Source organism: Erithacus rubecula (assembly GCF_903797595.1).
Source record: "Erithacus rubecula genome assembly, chromosome: 23".
Classification (NCBI taxonomy): domain Eukaryota; kingdom Metazoa; phylum Chordata; class Aves; order Passeriformes; family Muscicapidae; genus Erithacus; species Erithacus rubecula.
This window is the reverse complement of record NC_136675.1, coordinates 6,266,089-6,282,414: the sequence shown is the minus strand read 5'-3', so window position 1 is coordinate 6,282,414 and position 16,326 is coordinate 6,266,089. Positions and strand designations below refer to the sequence as shown.

General features: G+C 53.6%; 1 protein-coding gene across 1 annotated transcript; it reads right to left on the bottom strand.

The window, feature by feature from the left end:
- Window positions 1-108: 108 nt before the first annotated feature.
- Window positions 109-11,759, bottom strand: CAP1 (cyclase associated actin cytoskeleton regulatory protein 1). Its single transcript, XM_079325890.1, has 13 exons — window positions 11,645-11,759; window positions 6,914-7,026; window positions 6,542-6,642; window positions 6,061-6,138; window positions 4,148-4,291; window positions 3,965-4,050; window positions 3,740-3,845; window positions 3,482-3,653; window positions 2,761-2,948; window positions 2,462-2,585; window positions 2,279-2,361; window positions 1,680-1,823; window positions 109-1,425 (listed from the first exon to the last, which is right to left on the bottom strand). The coding sequence occupies exons 2-13, from the start codon at window positions 7,005-7,007 to the stop codon at window positions 1,342-1,344; spliced, it is 1,404 nt and encodes a 467-aa protein (XP_079182016.1). The 5' UTR covers window positions 7,008-7,026; window positions 11,645-11,759; the 3' UTR covers window positions 109-1,341.
- Between the last annotated feature and the right edge of the window lie 4,567 nt (window positions 11,760-16,326).

The window sequence follows — 16,326 nt, the reverse complement described above, 5'->3', positions numbered from 1 at the left end:
AATCTGGGCAAGTATTCAAAGGAATCAAGGCAGGGTCAGGCAGAGAGGGGCACCTTGCCCTGCCTGAGCTCCCATGTGCCCCCAAGAAAGAGACAAGAGCCACAGTAATGAGCAAGTTGGCATTAACTTTATTCTATCTTCTGTATAATCTTAAGTACATAAGAAAGGTTTTTTCACAAGCCTCAGGAGAAGACAAGTACAAGTCACAGGACAGTTTCAAAATTAAAAAAAAAAAAAATTGCATAATTTTTCTTTTTTTTTTTTTTATCATGTAAGTTTTGTACTAGAGAAAAAGAACATTGACACTTTACAGAAGAAATGCATTTAAGATATGCTTATGCCACCCGAGGCGTTGGAAAAATGAAGGTCAAAGCACGTGCAGCTCCCTTTGTGGGTCAGTACAGTACTGTGTGATCCATCCCTCTGCTCCAGGGCCCTGGAAACAGAGGCTACAAGCTTCCACCAAAATAGAGCCAAGCAACAGGGAGGGGAAAAAAGGGGGAGGACTCAGTGGGGGGCTGATTGCAGATGAGGAAGAAGAGAGCGATGAGCTGACTTGATCCAACTCGGGTATTTACAGCTCTGCACTACTGACCTGGAATGGAGCAGCCCTTCCTCTGGGGAAGGGGCAGCCTCAGGACCATCCTGGGAGGCTGAACCTGAGCTCAGCTGCTCCAAGAAGGAAGCCCTGGGGCAAAGGTGGAGGGCAGATGGAATGAGAGGTGCTCAGCTCCAGGCTGCTGGGTGGTCACTCCGCAGCCTTCCTGTGGCACTGGGCAATGAAAACCTCCTGTCATGGCACAGTCAGGAATGCACTGAGCTAGTGGGAATGATGGAAGAGAAATCAGGGTGGAATTGGCCCAGCTCCTCAGCCTTTGGTCCAACAAAAACCGTTCCCATGTCCTGTGATGCCACCAAGTGCTCCAGAGAGCTTCCAGGACCTTGGCAGGACATTGCCCTGGGAGTGGGCACTGCAGACTCCGACAGACACTGGTTAAAAAGGGGACAAGATTCCTCTGACATGAACAGTTTTGCTTAAAGGCAATACAAAAACAACACTCTGAAAGCCAACTGCCAGGACTGGCTGTGAAGTTCACCGAGACTCTGATCAATTGGTGCAGTTAGATGGGACAAGGGGAGAGAAAAATAAACCTTCCTGCTGAGAGAGGTGGGCAGTCACTGAGGCAGAGGAATCTCAGTGATGGCAGGCAGCTGTGTCTCTCGGGTAGAAGAGAAGCAGTTTGAGAGCAGAAAGGTACAAGAAATCTAAGAGAATCATCTGAAAGCAGATTTGTCCCACAGCAGGGCCAGGGGAGGGAGTGAGCCTTGGAGCTTTTCAGCTTAGCCAGCGATTTCTGTCACACTGGTAACCAACTTCTGACCGTTCCACACTGTCTTGAACTGTTCTGGGACAGGGAATTCAGTCTGGAGGGTAAAAACAGAAATCTGTAGTCAAAAATCAGTTTATGACTGAGATCAGGAACCACTCCCACTGCTTCAGACATTTCTTGTCTCAGCTTTATGCTGTTCCCTCCTCCACCACCACTGCTGCCTGTCCTGCCCCCAAAACAATCAAATCACCATTCACAACCTCCAAACCATCCCCCACTGTAACCAAGACTCCCTGCAGGGCTCAGAGCCCAGCTCCTGCATCCCCCAGCCCCAGAGGGAGCACTCACAAAATCCCCTCCCTCAGCAGGGATCAGCACGTTCATCTCCGAGGACTTGGCACTGACGATCTCGCAGTCCAGGGAGCTCTTGCTCAGGTACACGTGGCACCCATCTGTCTTGTTGATGGAAATTGTTGGCACTTTACCCATGACCTGGAAGGGTCAGAGTAGAATTAGCTTCAACTGGACAGCCACAGCATTTTTTGGTGTGTTTTCTTTCAAGGTGAGAGGTTTGACTCCAAGCCCTCGCCGTGACAATCGTACAGGATTCAAATATTCCCACTTTTAGCAAAAAATCCAAAGGTTTTTGTTTGTCATTTTTTGTGGTGATCTCTTTAGAACAAAACTTGAGCCAGCACTAGGCACTGATCATTTCAAATCATGCACAAACTGAACTGGAATAAATCCTGCTGCTGGCCTCCTGCTTTGGCAGCCAAATGTGCTTTCCACCTCACAGACCCTCAGCTCTTACCTAAGCCTTGAAACAACTCAAAACCACAAATTTCAGCCCTTTCCCAAGGGACAGATGATGTTTCCTGGAAATTCTCCACATTCCTGGTCTGGAAATACAATTTCTCCAGAGCCAGGAGAGAGAATAGGTCACTCACCTGAACTTTAACATCCCTGCTGTTGATGATCTCTACAATGCCCACCACGTCATCAAACACCAGCCCCAGCTTCTTGCAGTTATCTGCAAAGAAAAGCAGATCAGGGCATGAAGATTTTGGAGGTTTCAGCTCCTGCACACACAGCAGCAGGCAGAGGCAGCTTTCAGGGCTCTCCCCACTCACCCAGGGTGATGGAGTTGATCTTGCCTTTGATTTGGAGTGTACTGTTTGTGCACTTGAACACATATGCTACCTGCTTCAACTCTGTGTCACTGATGACCAGGTTAGTGGCATTCTCCTGGTTTTCCTGAAAAGGCAAGGGAAACACACTTCACTTTCTGAATGCAGAGCAATTAATCCATCAAAATCCCTTTAAAAACCAACAGGTGCCTTCAGGCTGGTGCCTCTCAGGAGAAAGGTCTCCAGAAGAGCCCCCTTTGCTTCTCCAAAGCTCCCATCCCTCCAACCCACCAGGAACTCACCACTCTCCACTTTTTGCCTTCTAATTCTAGCAATGGAGGTGCCTTTGGAGAGGAGCCTTGGGAGGGATTAGCATTACAGGCTGGTTTGGGAGCAGTGAAAGGTTTGGGGCCACTTCTCACAGGGCCCCCTTGGTTCTTCAGGGCTGGATTCTTGTGGGTTTTCATGTCATCTGAGACGTGCCTCAAGCCTGCAAGAGAAGGCAAAGCTGAGCCCCAGCTCCCCTCCAGGAATGCAGCTCCACAAACACCAGACAGCAATGGTTACACCAAACAAGACAGCACTTGTCAAAACACAAATAAACTGAGGCTGGGGCTAAGTGTGAGTGGCAGGAAGGGAAGGAGGAAGCAGGAAATGCTGGTGCAATATTGACAAGAACACAACGTGAACCACAGAACCAGAATGTGCCAGCTCTTCTTCCATTCTGCAGCTGGAAAAAACCCTGAGCCCAGCACTTCATGTCCTGATGTGCTCACCAGGTAACAGAAAAAAGGGAAAATTTTCATATTTACAGCCAGAGGTTCATGTCTTCAGATGAAAGTGACAACTCTCCCCCAGGAGCGCTCACTTTGTCCTGGCAAAGCACTGCCCCAGGCTGGGACCAGATGTGTTTTTATGTGCTTTTGAAGCAGGTGCAAGGAGGAACAGCAGGAAAACAAGGAGCACAGCAGGAGGAGCAGAGCAGAGCAGAGCAGGTCCCTCCCTGGCTGAGCCCCCACGTACCCGAGGTGATCCCTTCTCCCCGGTTGATCTGGGCGAAGAGCGCCGAGCGCGAGGCCGAGTCGTCTGTGCTGGAGCTCACGGGGGCAGGAGGAGGGGGAGGCCCTGGAGGTGGGGGTGCAAGCCCAGCTGGGGGAGGAGGTGCTGCTTTAGCCCCTGCTGTGGCTACAGGACCCTGGAAGAGCAGGGAAGAGGAAAGGTGCTGGCACCGGCTCCGCCTGGTGACGGTGCCAGGAGCTCCCTGCCCGAGCCAGCACTCACTGTTTTGCTCCAGGTCAGCCCTGTGGTGTGGTACTCTTTGATGTAGGCCTGCAGCTCTGTCCAGATGCTCAGATAAGCTTTCACCCAGTCCACTTGTTTTTTATCTCTGAGAACACAAGGAGACAGAGGAGGAGGAATTAAAGGCTAAGGAAAGAGGATGGAGCAGCTCCTGCACACCCAGCTGGCCAAGTTCAACAGCATCCCAAAGAGGAAAGGTGAACTTACACATCCTTGTACTCCTTGAGGATCCTGTTGGTGTAAAACATGGCAGCATCAGTCATTTCCTTCACGTAAGGACCAGGCTTTGGAGCCTAGAGCAGAAAGAACACGTTGGCCCTGAGCAGCCCAGCAGGGAGCCAGACTCTCCCCATCAGCCCAAGGAAAACCCATTCCCACTGGAATCCTTACCATGGCCACCCAGCCCAGGGCTGGGATGCTCTCACTGACTGCTGATAAGTGATTGAACAGTTTGCTACCACGGTTCTTCTCCCTGAAATTCTGCACAGCCTGGATCTGCTCCGAGATAGGTTTGAGCAGCTCCGAGAAGGCGTTCTGCACAACGACACAGAGGGACAGCAACAATTAAGGAGATTAATTAGCATGGCTCTGAAATGGCTGCAGTGGTGACTGGGAACAAGATTCCAACTGGCACCAGTGGCTGCTGCAGCTCCTGTCCAGGCCTGGCCCTGTCCAAGGCAGGCCTGAAGTCATTGCTCCCACCGGATCGGCGCAGTGGGAGAACGCCAAGAACTGTGACTCATGTTCAATCCAGGAGACACTGACAAAGCTTGTTAGTAACGAGGACAGAAATAGAATTTTTGCCTTTCCTGGGTTCTTGTGTTCCAACAGAGTTTGTTAAATTTTTCCTCTCCTCCATGAGCCCTCAAAGAAAGGCACCTACAGCCTGCCTCACAACCAGAGTCCCAGTAACTTCAAAGGTCACCCCCATCAAGGCAGACTTCAGGATTCCAGTTAATTCTCAAGTCAATCCTTTAGTATTTGGATGGTAAAAATGTGTTCCTGTGTGCTGTTCCTTTGGAATGCTGACTGGAACTGCCAGAAGTGCTCTGGGGTCAGAGCACAGCAAACAGCCAGTTTCCAGAGATGCCTCTGAGGCAACTTTTCCTTCCTTTAGCATCGGAAACTCTCCTGCTGGTGGCAGCAGAGAGGGACAAATTTGGGCAAAACTTGCTTTCCAAAGCCTCAGCTTCTGCTTTTTGCTGCCCTTTCCTGTGTTTAGATGAAAGCTGAGAGGTCCCAAGCACTGCTGGCCAGGCCACACTTTCAGAAGCTCCAGCCCAGCAGCACATTCCAGTCACAGGATGGGGAAATTCTTCAGCTCAAGCACTGAGAATTCACACATTTTGCATTTTAAACTGGCTGCTCCAGAATAAGACTCCTGCCAGACAACCTGCACAAAGAGCTACCCTCCATTAAGGCTGTTCTTTGTTCATAATCCTTTATTTAAATAAGGTGTCTGTGGGATTTGGAAGCAGATTCTCAGCTAGAGGCTGCACAGAGCTGCATCCCAGCAAGCCTGGTGAAACATAACAACCCTCCAAGGCTGATTTTGGGGAAAAAGATGCAGATCTGTTTTGCAGTGAATAGGAAAGGAGCACAGAAATGCAGCTCCCACAATGTAACAGTAGAAGCCATGACTGAGTGAGATAATAACTGCAAAGAAAAGAGAGGTGGGATCCTGTTGCTCAGGAAAAACAGTTCTCAGCAGGGAAAAGCCAATGAATTCAGGATCAGATTCTCAGCCACACATCCTGCTGAGAAGCAGCAGCCTAGGGTAAAGTGTTAAATTACCTGCTAAGGACAAATCAATCCTAAAAGCCCAGTGATTATTCAGAGGCCATTCAGCAGAGACAAGGGTCTGCTCTGCTCCTGGAGGAGTTTGATGCCTCAGAGTCTCTGGGCATCACATGATGAAAAGCAGGAGCTACACAAATCCCAGGGTAGCTCCTGGCTCAGACAAGATCCTGTCTGCAGGTTCTCAGGGAACACTGATTGAGCAGAGCTGGTGCCAGCTGAAACTGGAGACAGAGGCTGTGACACCCCCAGGCTGCTCTGACAGCTCCACAACTCTTGTTGCTGTAACAACTGGGAAATGCCAGTTCTGCAGCTCCCAGAACCAACATCCAGGATTCTGCCCAATACTGGGGAGCAGCCAGAGCAGTTCTTGCCTGCAGCAAGCATCCCCAGTCCTCCTCCAGTTCCTCTTTTGGCCCAGCTGGGACAGCCCAGGTTCCCCCAACACTCACAGCCACCCCTGACCCTGGGGGCAGAGGTTGTGATTAGGGATTGCCCACACTCACCTCTGCTGGCTGCTGATGCTGAGATGCCACCACCAGAAGAGCTCTCTCACTCATCAAGCCTGCATGGACCATCTCAGCCTAAAAACAGACACAAACATGAGGCAGATTCCCTTGTGCCACATGAACAAACCATCCCATCTGTGAGGAACCAGCCACACTGACCTCAAAGCACATTCCTGCAGAAACCCATCCCCAGAGGAACCTCACCAGAGAGTCACAGCTCAGGGCTGGGGAGTTCTCAAGCCCCCTAAAGGCCTGCACCACAATCTGCACACAGCCAGGCACTTAAGGATTTCCAGGAGAAGCTTTGATTCATCCTGTGTGTGTAGGTGGCAGCCTGGAGGTTATCTGAGCATCTGCTTTGAATCCTCAGGGTTTATAAAGATCCTGGGATACAGTGCTAGAGGAATGCAGATTCTGACAGCAAACTTGGCCCTTCCAGCCCTAAGGACAGGCAGCAGAGGGAGAACAGAGTCCTTACATGCTTCTGCACATCCCCACCAACTTCTCTGCTGATCCTGCTGTACTCGGCCACCGGCCCGGCCAGAAGGGCATCGAAAGCCTGCACGTACTGAGCCACTCCTGTGGGAAAGCAGAGCACAGACATCACCTGTCAGCATCCCACAGGCTGCCACAGCCCCAGGCTGCACCTCCCACCTGCAGGAGGCTCAGCCCAGAGCTGAGGAAGTGCTGCAGCCACAGAGTTTTGATCTTCGCAGGGCAGGAACCGCAGCCCCCATGGGTGCACAGGAGCTGCTGCCTCGCCCCCCTCCCCTCCCCAGCTCTCACAGAGTGCCCCATGCCAGCTCTGCACAGCTGCTGGCACTGCCCTGGCAGCTGCTTTGGGCCTCACCTTTGGCAGAGGCATCTCCACACGTGCCAGGGCCTTGGCACACGGTCTCCAGGCGCTCCACAGCCTTCTCCAGCCGCTCCACCAGCCCCTCCATGTCTGCTGCTGTCCACAACCTGCACACAGGACACAATCTTCATCCTCAGATGCCACTGAGGGCTCATGGCTGGCTGCTACACCTCTACCAGTTCCAGGAGAATCATTCCTGGCCAGCAGTGCACCCTGACATTAGCAAAGACAGCTGGGTTGCACAACAGCCTCTTGCTATTGCCACATTTGCTCCTTACTAGTTTCTATTTCATTTTAAGGACTCTTTACACATGTAAGGACATAAAGCTTCCACCTTCTCACCACTCAGTGACACAAAGGTCTCACTGCAGTCAGCTCCTGGCCAAAGTCCCAGCTGTGACCACACAGCTCAACTGCTTTGCTGGGAGCTCACACGCTCCAGGTCAAAACTACCAAGTTTGAATCTCCAAATGCATCTGGGAGGATCTGCTGGAGTCCTGAATTGCTCCCAGGAGCATCTGTAAGCCCAGCATCACTCCAGCACAGAGCCTGAGCCACCCTGGCACACACCAAGGGGAGCAGCTGCACGAGCTGAGGCAGCAGAGCTGCTTCTGCAACAAGGCACCCCTGTCCTTCCTCTGCAGCTCTGCAGAGCCTCCTCTGCAGCCACTGCACAGGAAAGAGGCTCAGGCACACCAGCCATTTGCTGCATCTCATCTGGAAAAAGTCTTAAAAGTCACATAAACTTTCCATTAATTACTGCTTTGCACCAAGCAACAAGACAGGTCAGGCTCCCAGCACAGTAATGCCCAGGGAATGCAGGGAGGGAGCAGCAAAGTCACCAATGGCATTTTTATCTTATCACCACTCATCAAAAGATTTTACAGCATGAATCACGATGGTGGCCTGGACACAGCTTCCTTCTCAAGTGGTTGCTGCAGTCTGCAGAAGCTCAAAGTGCTTCCTGGAGGAGGGGGTCCTTCCCAAAGCATTCCCTAGAATGCTGAAGGAGGAAGGCAGGGTTTACTCAGCTGAACTCACACTGGATCCCCTCTGAGAGGAAACCTCAAGTTCTCACTCGAGTTTTGCTTTTGTTCACAGCCCTCTCAGCCCTGCTTCAAAGTCCACATTTTCACCTAATTTCCAGAGGATGTGGGGCAGATCCAGCATTAGTCATGAGCCCAGCACTGATGTCACAAGACAAACAAGGCCATTTTCCACCCCTCTGGTGCCTGCTTGCATCAGGAGAAGCAGCTCTGCTGTGGGGGGCAGGGGAGAGGCCACCCCCCCTTTCCAAGAGGAAGAGAAGTGGTTTCCTCCTCTGTCCACAGAGCCAGAGGACAGACTGTGCACAAAACTGGACAGCAGCGACTGGATGGCTTCCAAAAACACAAAAAAAACAGAATCCAGAGAAGCTGAAACTCCACAGCAGCCACCCCTGTCATCAGAGTAATGAGCAGCTCTGCTTCTTTCACTGTGAGCAATGCAGGAACCCTGAGCAGGATCCTCTGCCTCCCCCACTGCCAGCACGCTCTCAAAGTGTGGGTTCTTCCCCCAAAAAACCCAAAACACACCTGTGAGAGCAGCTGTGCCATGCTGGGATGTGGCACAGGGCACACAAAGCCTCAGTTCTGCACTGCTGATCCCCCACCACATTCCAGGCTGGGCTCTAATCTGATCAGCCCCATTAGCCAGTGGCAAACTGCAGCTCGGATCAGGATTACCAACCACAAAGTCCAGATGGAAAAGCTGCTTCCTACCCCCAGCAGCACATCCATCCCCTCAGCTCTGCGTGGGATTTATGTCCTAAAATCACAGCATTCCCTGGGACTCACATTCCTTCCACTCTCCCTGCCATTTGACAAAGTCCTTCCTTGTTTTTCCTGAGCTACAAACTCCCAGTGCTCCACGCCAGCTCTGCAAACCTGCTGCTGCCAGGCAGATGGTGAACTCATTTTAATTTCCTTTTAATGGGTGGCATTAGGGCAACTTAAAAGATAAGTCAGTCGGTAAATTGGCAGCAAAATGAGAGCTAAGTGCAGGCAAGCTGAAGTCCTGGGTGTCAGTCCCTCCTCTTGACTCACCCTCCCTGTGCTCTTTGCCCTGTGGATGCAGCTATTTCTGCTGCCTCGATATCCACATGGAACAAAATAAAAAGATTGAGCTGTAACTAAATCAGGGTTCACAACCCAGAGATTAACATTCAGCAAGGAAAATAAAAACACAGTGGGCAGTGTTTTGTCTGCTGGCCTGTTTGAAAGTCAAATAATTCAACAGAAAGTGACAAATTGACTTCACAGGTCTCAGTGCAAACAATCAGATTTCAATTCCCTACTCTGAAGAGGAGACACACACAGACCATCCAGAATCATTTTTGTTCTAGACACCATCCAGAATAATTTTTGTTCTAGACACCATCCTGAGCTCACTTTTGTTCTACAGACCATCCTGGAGTCATTTTTGCTCTGCACATCACCAGAGGGAAACTTTCCCAGCTGCCTGTGTAGGGTTGGAATTCTCTGACAGGTTGGAGATGCAGCTCTCCCTTCCAGGACCACAACACAGGATTTAAATCCAGGTCTTGTTCAAATTCAATTGAACTTTGATTAGCAGTGGAGCGGAAGCAGCAAATTCTCATTTCACCCAGGGCCAGAGGGGCCATTCCTTTTCACAGCACATTTGTTCATCTATCAACTGCCCTTTATTCCCATCACAGCCTGGGAACACAGCTCTGGACAGTTTGTGCCACAAACAGGCAGAGCAGAGCAAATAAAAGGAAAGGATTTTATTGGTAAAAGCATCAAACCCTGCACATGGCAGCAAGAGGAGCTTCCTGTCTGGGGACTGGCCTGTCCCAGCCTCAGAGCGAGCAAATTCTCAGAAAACCACCAAAAATGAAATTATCTGCTTGTCTGAGACAGCACATTAACCTTTCTTAGACATTCTGGAAGACACAAATGCTGGTTTTATAGCCAAAGCAAGTCAAACCTACGCTTGTGCTCACACCGAGCCCGACAAACTGCTGTCAGCACCACCAAATTTGCATCAGCTACTTCCTGTTTCTACAGGCAAAAGAAATAGAGATGGGACAACTAAATTAGGAACATACCACAGTTTATTTCTGAGCTGACACTGGAATATCTCAGGGGATCAGCTACCAGATGATTTCCAACATTTATATCTGCCAAAAGCCCGAAGAATTTTTTTTTTCTTTTTTAAACACTTCAGCTCATCAAGGCAGGAATTATTTGAAGCAAGGCAGGAGTCAAATGGCTGAATTTAGCCAGTGGTCAGGAGCAGCCATGAACACAAGACAGCTATTGCTGGTCCCAGCAGCTGCCAGGACAGAGATCTCAGCTGTTTATAGTCCAACAATACTTGCTGACATTGTGCCAGAACCCGTGCTGGCTGCTCCTGCTATTTCAGATCCACTTTATTTAGAAAACCAAGAGTGCTTTACAAAAAAAAAAAAAAAAAAAAAATCATCTGGCCCCTATTCCAGTTTTCCCATACAACAAATCCTCCTGAAGCCATTAAAAATGTTATTTGGTGTTTTACTCAGATGTTAAGAGGGGGTTAAAGCTTGGCACTGGAGCAAAGGCTCCTTTTTCAGCACAATTATCTGAATTGGGAGTTTTTCACTTGGCAGCCTGAGCTGCCACACTCCTCTCACTTCCTTTCCCTGTCAGGGTGATGGATCCAGCAGGGAGGTAACCAAGGATCTGGGATCTGAGCTGAGCTGGATGCAGCACAAGCTCCATATCAGGAATTCTGAGCATGGAAGCTGCTCAGCATCCCTCCAGTGCCTGCTCCAGCACGGGCTGCTTGGCTGAACTTTCTGCTTGAATAACAGGGGGTATTTTTGGCTTTCAGAAAGCTCAGCAATATTCCAGGGACACAAGGATGGCCTCTGGAAGGGAAAGGGCACACAGCACTGTCTTGATGCCACGGGTTTTTGTTTTTTGGGTTTTTTTTTAGTGCATCTGCAGCACAGGTCTGGGGGAATTCCAGAACTCGATGTGCAAAACAACCCTGCAATTATTATTTTTCCACTTCGCCACCACGAAACCCAACGGAATCCCACATTGATCCCGTCCTGACGAGCCGCACAACGCAGAGGAGGAACCGGCAACAGGCTGAGCACGGGAACCACCCCGGGGGACGGGGGCGGTACCGGGGATTCAGCGCAAAAACCCCCGCTCCGGGCGGCGGCGAACCGGGGAAAAGCGGGACCAGGCACCGGGCGATGGCGGTGAGTGGGCGCAGCCCCGGTAACCGAGCCCCGCGGGGGTGCTGGCACCGATCCGTGCCCGAATTAACCCCAAAGCGCCGCGTTCAGGGCAGTCTACCCCTTTCACCGGGCTGCTTCGGCCCCGCTCACTCTCGCCGGTGCTGCCCCCGGGGCTGGGCCGTGCCCGGTGCCCGGTCCTGATCCCGGTGCCCGCTCACTCTCGCCGGTACCGCCCCCAGACCCGGCCGTGTCCCGGTGCCGCTCACCGACGCTCAGACCCGGCCGTGCCCGGTGCCGATCCCCGGGCTCAGACCCGGCCGTGCCCGGTACCGATCCCCGCTCAGACCTCTCCGTACCCCGCTCACTCCCACCCTACGACCCGGCCGCTCCCGGTGCCGATCCCCGCTCACTGACGCTCAGCCCCGGCCGCTGCCGGTGCCGATCCCCGCTCACTGACGCTCAGCCCCGGCCGCTGCCGGTGCCGTGCCGCTCACCCCGTGCCGCTCCCGCTCCGCCGCTCCCGGCGCCGCCCAGCCCCGCCGCGCCCGCCGCTTCCGGCCCCCGCCCCGCGCGCCGGATGTGCGCACGGCGCGCGCGGCGCGGCGCGGCGAGGGGCGGGGCTCCGGGATAGGCGCCTCACCATTGGCGGACGGCGATGAGGGCGCGGTCAGGAATGTGAGGGGTGCGGTGAAAGGGGCGGGGCTTCGGTGCCGATACCGCCCTGCGATTGGTGAGTTTAATGAGATGCGCGGCCTAAGGGATAAGGGGCGGGGTTAGGGGCGGGGTCTTTGTGTGGGCGGGGCCACGAGCCCGGATGGGGCCCGGGACCCCCGGGGGGGCCGGGGGGGCTCGGGACCCGCGTGGGGTCACACAGAAGGGCTGGGGGGGGCTCGGGACCCGCGTGGGGTCACACAGAGGGGCCGGGGGGGGCTCGGGACCCGCGTGGGGTCACACAGAGGGGCTGGGGGGGGGCTCGGGACCCGCGTGGGGTCACACAGAGGGGCCGGGGGGGCTCGGGACCCGCGTGGGGTCACACAGAGGGGCTGGGGGGGTTTGAGAGCCCCAGCTGGGAGGGGCTGTTGATCCCCCAGGAGGGGATTTTGGGGTAGTGGGGCTCTCAGGAGGTTTGGGACCCCCCGAAAAGGGTTTGGGGTGCTCTGGGATGAAGAGGGAGCTCTGGGAGAGGGGTCAGGCTGAAGGTTGGGGTCTAGAGATGGGGCTGGGGATGCGCCAGGGTGGGGTTATAGGGGATGAGACCCCCTTGGGGAGGGGTTCATCCCCCCTTGCAGCGACAGGGTTTGGTTAAGGGTGGGGTGGCCTCTGTTGGGGCCGACAGGAGGTGGAAGGGATCAACAGATCCCCCCAAATTTCACCCTCCGAGCCTTGCAGGGTGTGAGGAAGGTCCTCACGGGACACTAAAACAGCTACACCCCCTAAATCCTGGGGGCTCTGGGCCCTGGGTGCTCTGTGCCAGGGGTGGTTGGCATTGCTGCTTCATCCCGAGCATCACAAAACTCTCGAAAGGCTCCTGTGCCTCCAAGGGGACGGAGCACCTTGCAGCCCTGAGGGGGGATAAATATCATCCCAGATTTGTGGCTGGACACTCCGAGACTGGCGTGACCAAGGGATAAACAAGGGGATGGAGGAGGAGATGCCTGGAGCGCTCGGGTTGTTCCCACAGGGGGTTCTGCCGGCTGCTTTTGCCATCAGGGCAGGATTTGCTCCAAAGAGGAGTTCTCTGCCTGGTGCAGCAGCTGGCACTGAGCTCTGTGTGTTCACAGCCCCGGGGACGGGCTGGGATCCTGCCTCGGAGCCGGGGCTGTGTGCAGGGCAGGACTGGGACACTGACTCTGTCCCGGGTCAGTCTGTGACACGTTTCCAGCCCGGGAAGGAGCTGCAGAAGCCCCGGCCGCGTTCCCAATGATGGTCACGGCTCTCCGCAGCCGGCGCGGCTCTGCTGACACCTAGTGAGGCTCCCGGGACATCCCAAACCTCCGGGCTTTGATTTCCCTGCCTCAGAACTGCGAGTGTCAGACAGGAACCCAGCTCATGTTCTCCCCGTTCCTCTGATCCCCCTCCCCTCCGAGCATCCCCAGCTCCCCGCGCTGGATCCATCCTGCCCTCACCCCCTCCTTCCCACCACTCACCGAGGCTGTTTTCTGATTTTCTCGCCCCGTTTTCCGCCTTGCCCACACCCGCTGTGCCCCTTGCCCTGTCTCCGTCACCATCAGACAAAAAAAAAGCGATGCAAAATAGAAAATAAGACACCACCTCTGCCTCTTTTGCGTGCGGCCACCGGCTGGTGCTTTGCACCATCCTAAAAGTCACTGTAGTGAAGAACCATCCTCAGCAGAGCAGGGCAGGGCAAATCTGGGTGGATCCATGGGCAGAGGAAGGAGAAACCCCAGAGAACGAGGAGAGGAACAAAATAAAAAATAACCTGAGAAGGGGGAAGAGCAGAGCAGGGCTGGCCGGGGATGCCCCAGCCCGTGTTTGCTCCTGGGGTGGGTCTGCCCGGCTGAGCTCAGTTCCTGGAGGAACAAAGCTGGAGTTCCTGGTGAGGCTGGGGCACAGGAGCTGCGTGTTTGCAGAGCTTCCTGGTGCCCATGAACTGCAGCAACCTGCTCCATCCCTGCCACGCGTTTGGTACCTCACAAACCTTTTTTTAAATTTTTTTTCCAAGCACCGTGGGAATGTTTGCTTCATTTTTCAGCCATGTTTTGTCTAAAATGTCCCTGTGTCCCTCATTCAGCAGCCTTTTGCAGTCACAGGAGAGCACTTGTTCCTTGCTGTGAGGTGAGGAGGGCACTTGTCTGAGCTTCATTCCTGGGAAAATGGATTTATGGGGTTTTTTTTTCAGCAGGAAACCACATCACTGCCCCATAATTTCCATCATCTCCAGCAACCCTGGGGCTGCTGACAACCTTGGGAACGGCAGCTTTTGCAAAACATTAACCAAAGCCCACCAGAACACATCAGGCTGTGTTTGCAGATGAGGAGAGTGACCTCAGCCTGGTGGCACAGACAGGGTGACCCCTGGGGACAGCTGTGACACCCATCCTGAGCCAGGGCCCTGCTCCAGCATTCCTGCTGCTCCTCCAGGCTGGACCTTCCCCTTCTCCAGCCTCCCTGGGGACTCTGGGGTGACATCCCTTCCTGTGGGAAACTCTGCTTGGTTCAGTTTGAAGTGTTTGAAACCAGCTCTGGGTGATTCCTGCTGCTCCTGGATCCTTCCAGCCCAGGAAAATCCATCCTCAGCAGCAGCCACTGGAATGTTTCACAAATCCTGCTGCCAGATAAATCTTTTTGCCCTTTCCTTGCAGAAAAGGAGGGGGTTTATTCCTCACCCTCTGCACACTTCCACTTTTTCCCTGCAGGGCTGTCAGCTCTGGAATTGTCCCTGCAGTCACTGCTCCTGCCCGTTGGTGCCAGAGGATGGAGTTCTGCAGGTTCATGTCCTGCCTTTTGGACCTAGGACTGATGTTTGTTTGATTTTGTGCCTTTGCAGCCTGAAACCTTCACCTCCCTTCCTGCACAGCCCCCCCAAGTTCAGGAGCCTGTTGGAGCTCTCAGCTGGGATTCAGGGCTGATTCTGGCAGCTGCTTCCTGTGAGGCAGCAGCCCAGCAGGTGTGAGCATATTCCACATTTTCCCTGCATTTCCCACCTCCTGGCTCTGATTCCCTGCCCCTCACCCCAGGTGTGTGTGGATTAATCCAAAGCACAGCTGTAGGTACAGGAAACACCTCCCTGTGCATTTTTTTGTCACCCCTTTTCTTCTCCATGCTTGGAGTGAAACCCTCTGTAACCACAAGTGGAGCAAGATCTCTGCTCCCAGGCTGGAGCTTTGCCCAGAGCTCAGTGTTATCACCTCCCATGGTCACTTTCCCCCCCCACTTCTAATTTTCTTTAAAGCCTCAAACAGAAGCAATGTGCTCAGTGAGGAACATCCAGAGCCCAGTTCAAGCTCCTCTGGCTGGTTTCAGTCTCTTGAACTGGCTACAAAAAAAAAAAAAAAAAACCCAAACAAACAGAGACTCCTCCTTGTGAACTCCACAGAGCCAAAAAACAAGGAGGCAAAGAATAAAACGTCCCTTATTTCTGTTGAAACTCTTTGAGGAGAAACAAAGGCTCACAGCAATCTTTCAAATCCTGCCCACACCCCTCAGAGGCAGCCAGGTCATGGCAATCCTGGGTCAGAACATTCCCAACAATCCTCAGCTCTGTGCTGGCTGGAGCCTTCCTCTTCCTCCTCCTCCTCCTCTTGCAGAGGTGCTCCTGACACCCACCTGCCCAGCAGAGTGCTGGCTTTGTCCCCCCTGTTGTCCTGCAGGGATGTCCCCAGCCCCAAAAGCAGCTCCCAGCCCCACACCATCCCCTCCTGGCCATGGGGGCAGAGTGGTGGAACATTCCCAGCTGATCCCTCCTGCTATTTTTAAACCCCATCCTCATTCCTGTCCTTTGTACCCAAATGTGGAACAAAGGATGAGCCACCCTTCCCTCCCCAAAGCCCCTCACTCTCAGCTCAGCCCTGGCCCCTCCAACCTCTCAGTGTGCCCCAGGTGCTCAGCAAAAGGCAGCAGCTCTGTCCCCTGCTGCAGGAATTGGGGACAGGGCAGAGCCAGCAAAATTCACCCCATCCATGGGGGTGGCTGCTTCACCCCTGTGCTGCTTCCAGCCCCCTTCCCTCGAGTTCCACTTGCTGCTGGAGGACTGGGGAGGGCAGGGCTCTCTCCCTTTCTGCTGTGGGAGCAGGGAATGTGAGAGGAAGGTATAAATATCCAGGGAGATTAGTGCTCCCCAGCACTCTGCCCTGCAGCCAGGGTTGAGTGTCACCCACAGGCTGCATTCCCTTTCTCTCAGCTCCCCAGCTGCCTCTCCTGTTTCCAGCCTGGAGTTCACCATCTCTGCTGGCAGCACTTTGATTTCATTCCTCCCTCCACCCCCGTTCCCCTCTTGAAAAGGAGGAAATAATGGAGCCTTTGTTGGATGGCTGTGACACAGGCAAGGAGCTGCACAGGGGCAAGGGGCTGAGCCCAGCCTGGATTATGGCATTCCTGCAGCACAGCTCAGGAAAAGTCAATCCTGCACCCCGTGGTGTGTAAAGGGACCCTGGCTTTGCTGACAGCTGTGAAAAATCCCAGCTGAGAGAAAAAAAAAAAAACTCTTCACACTCAC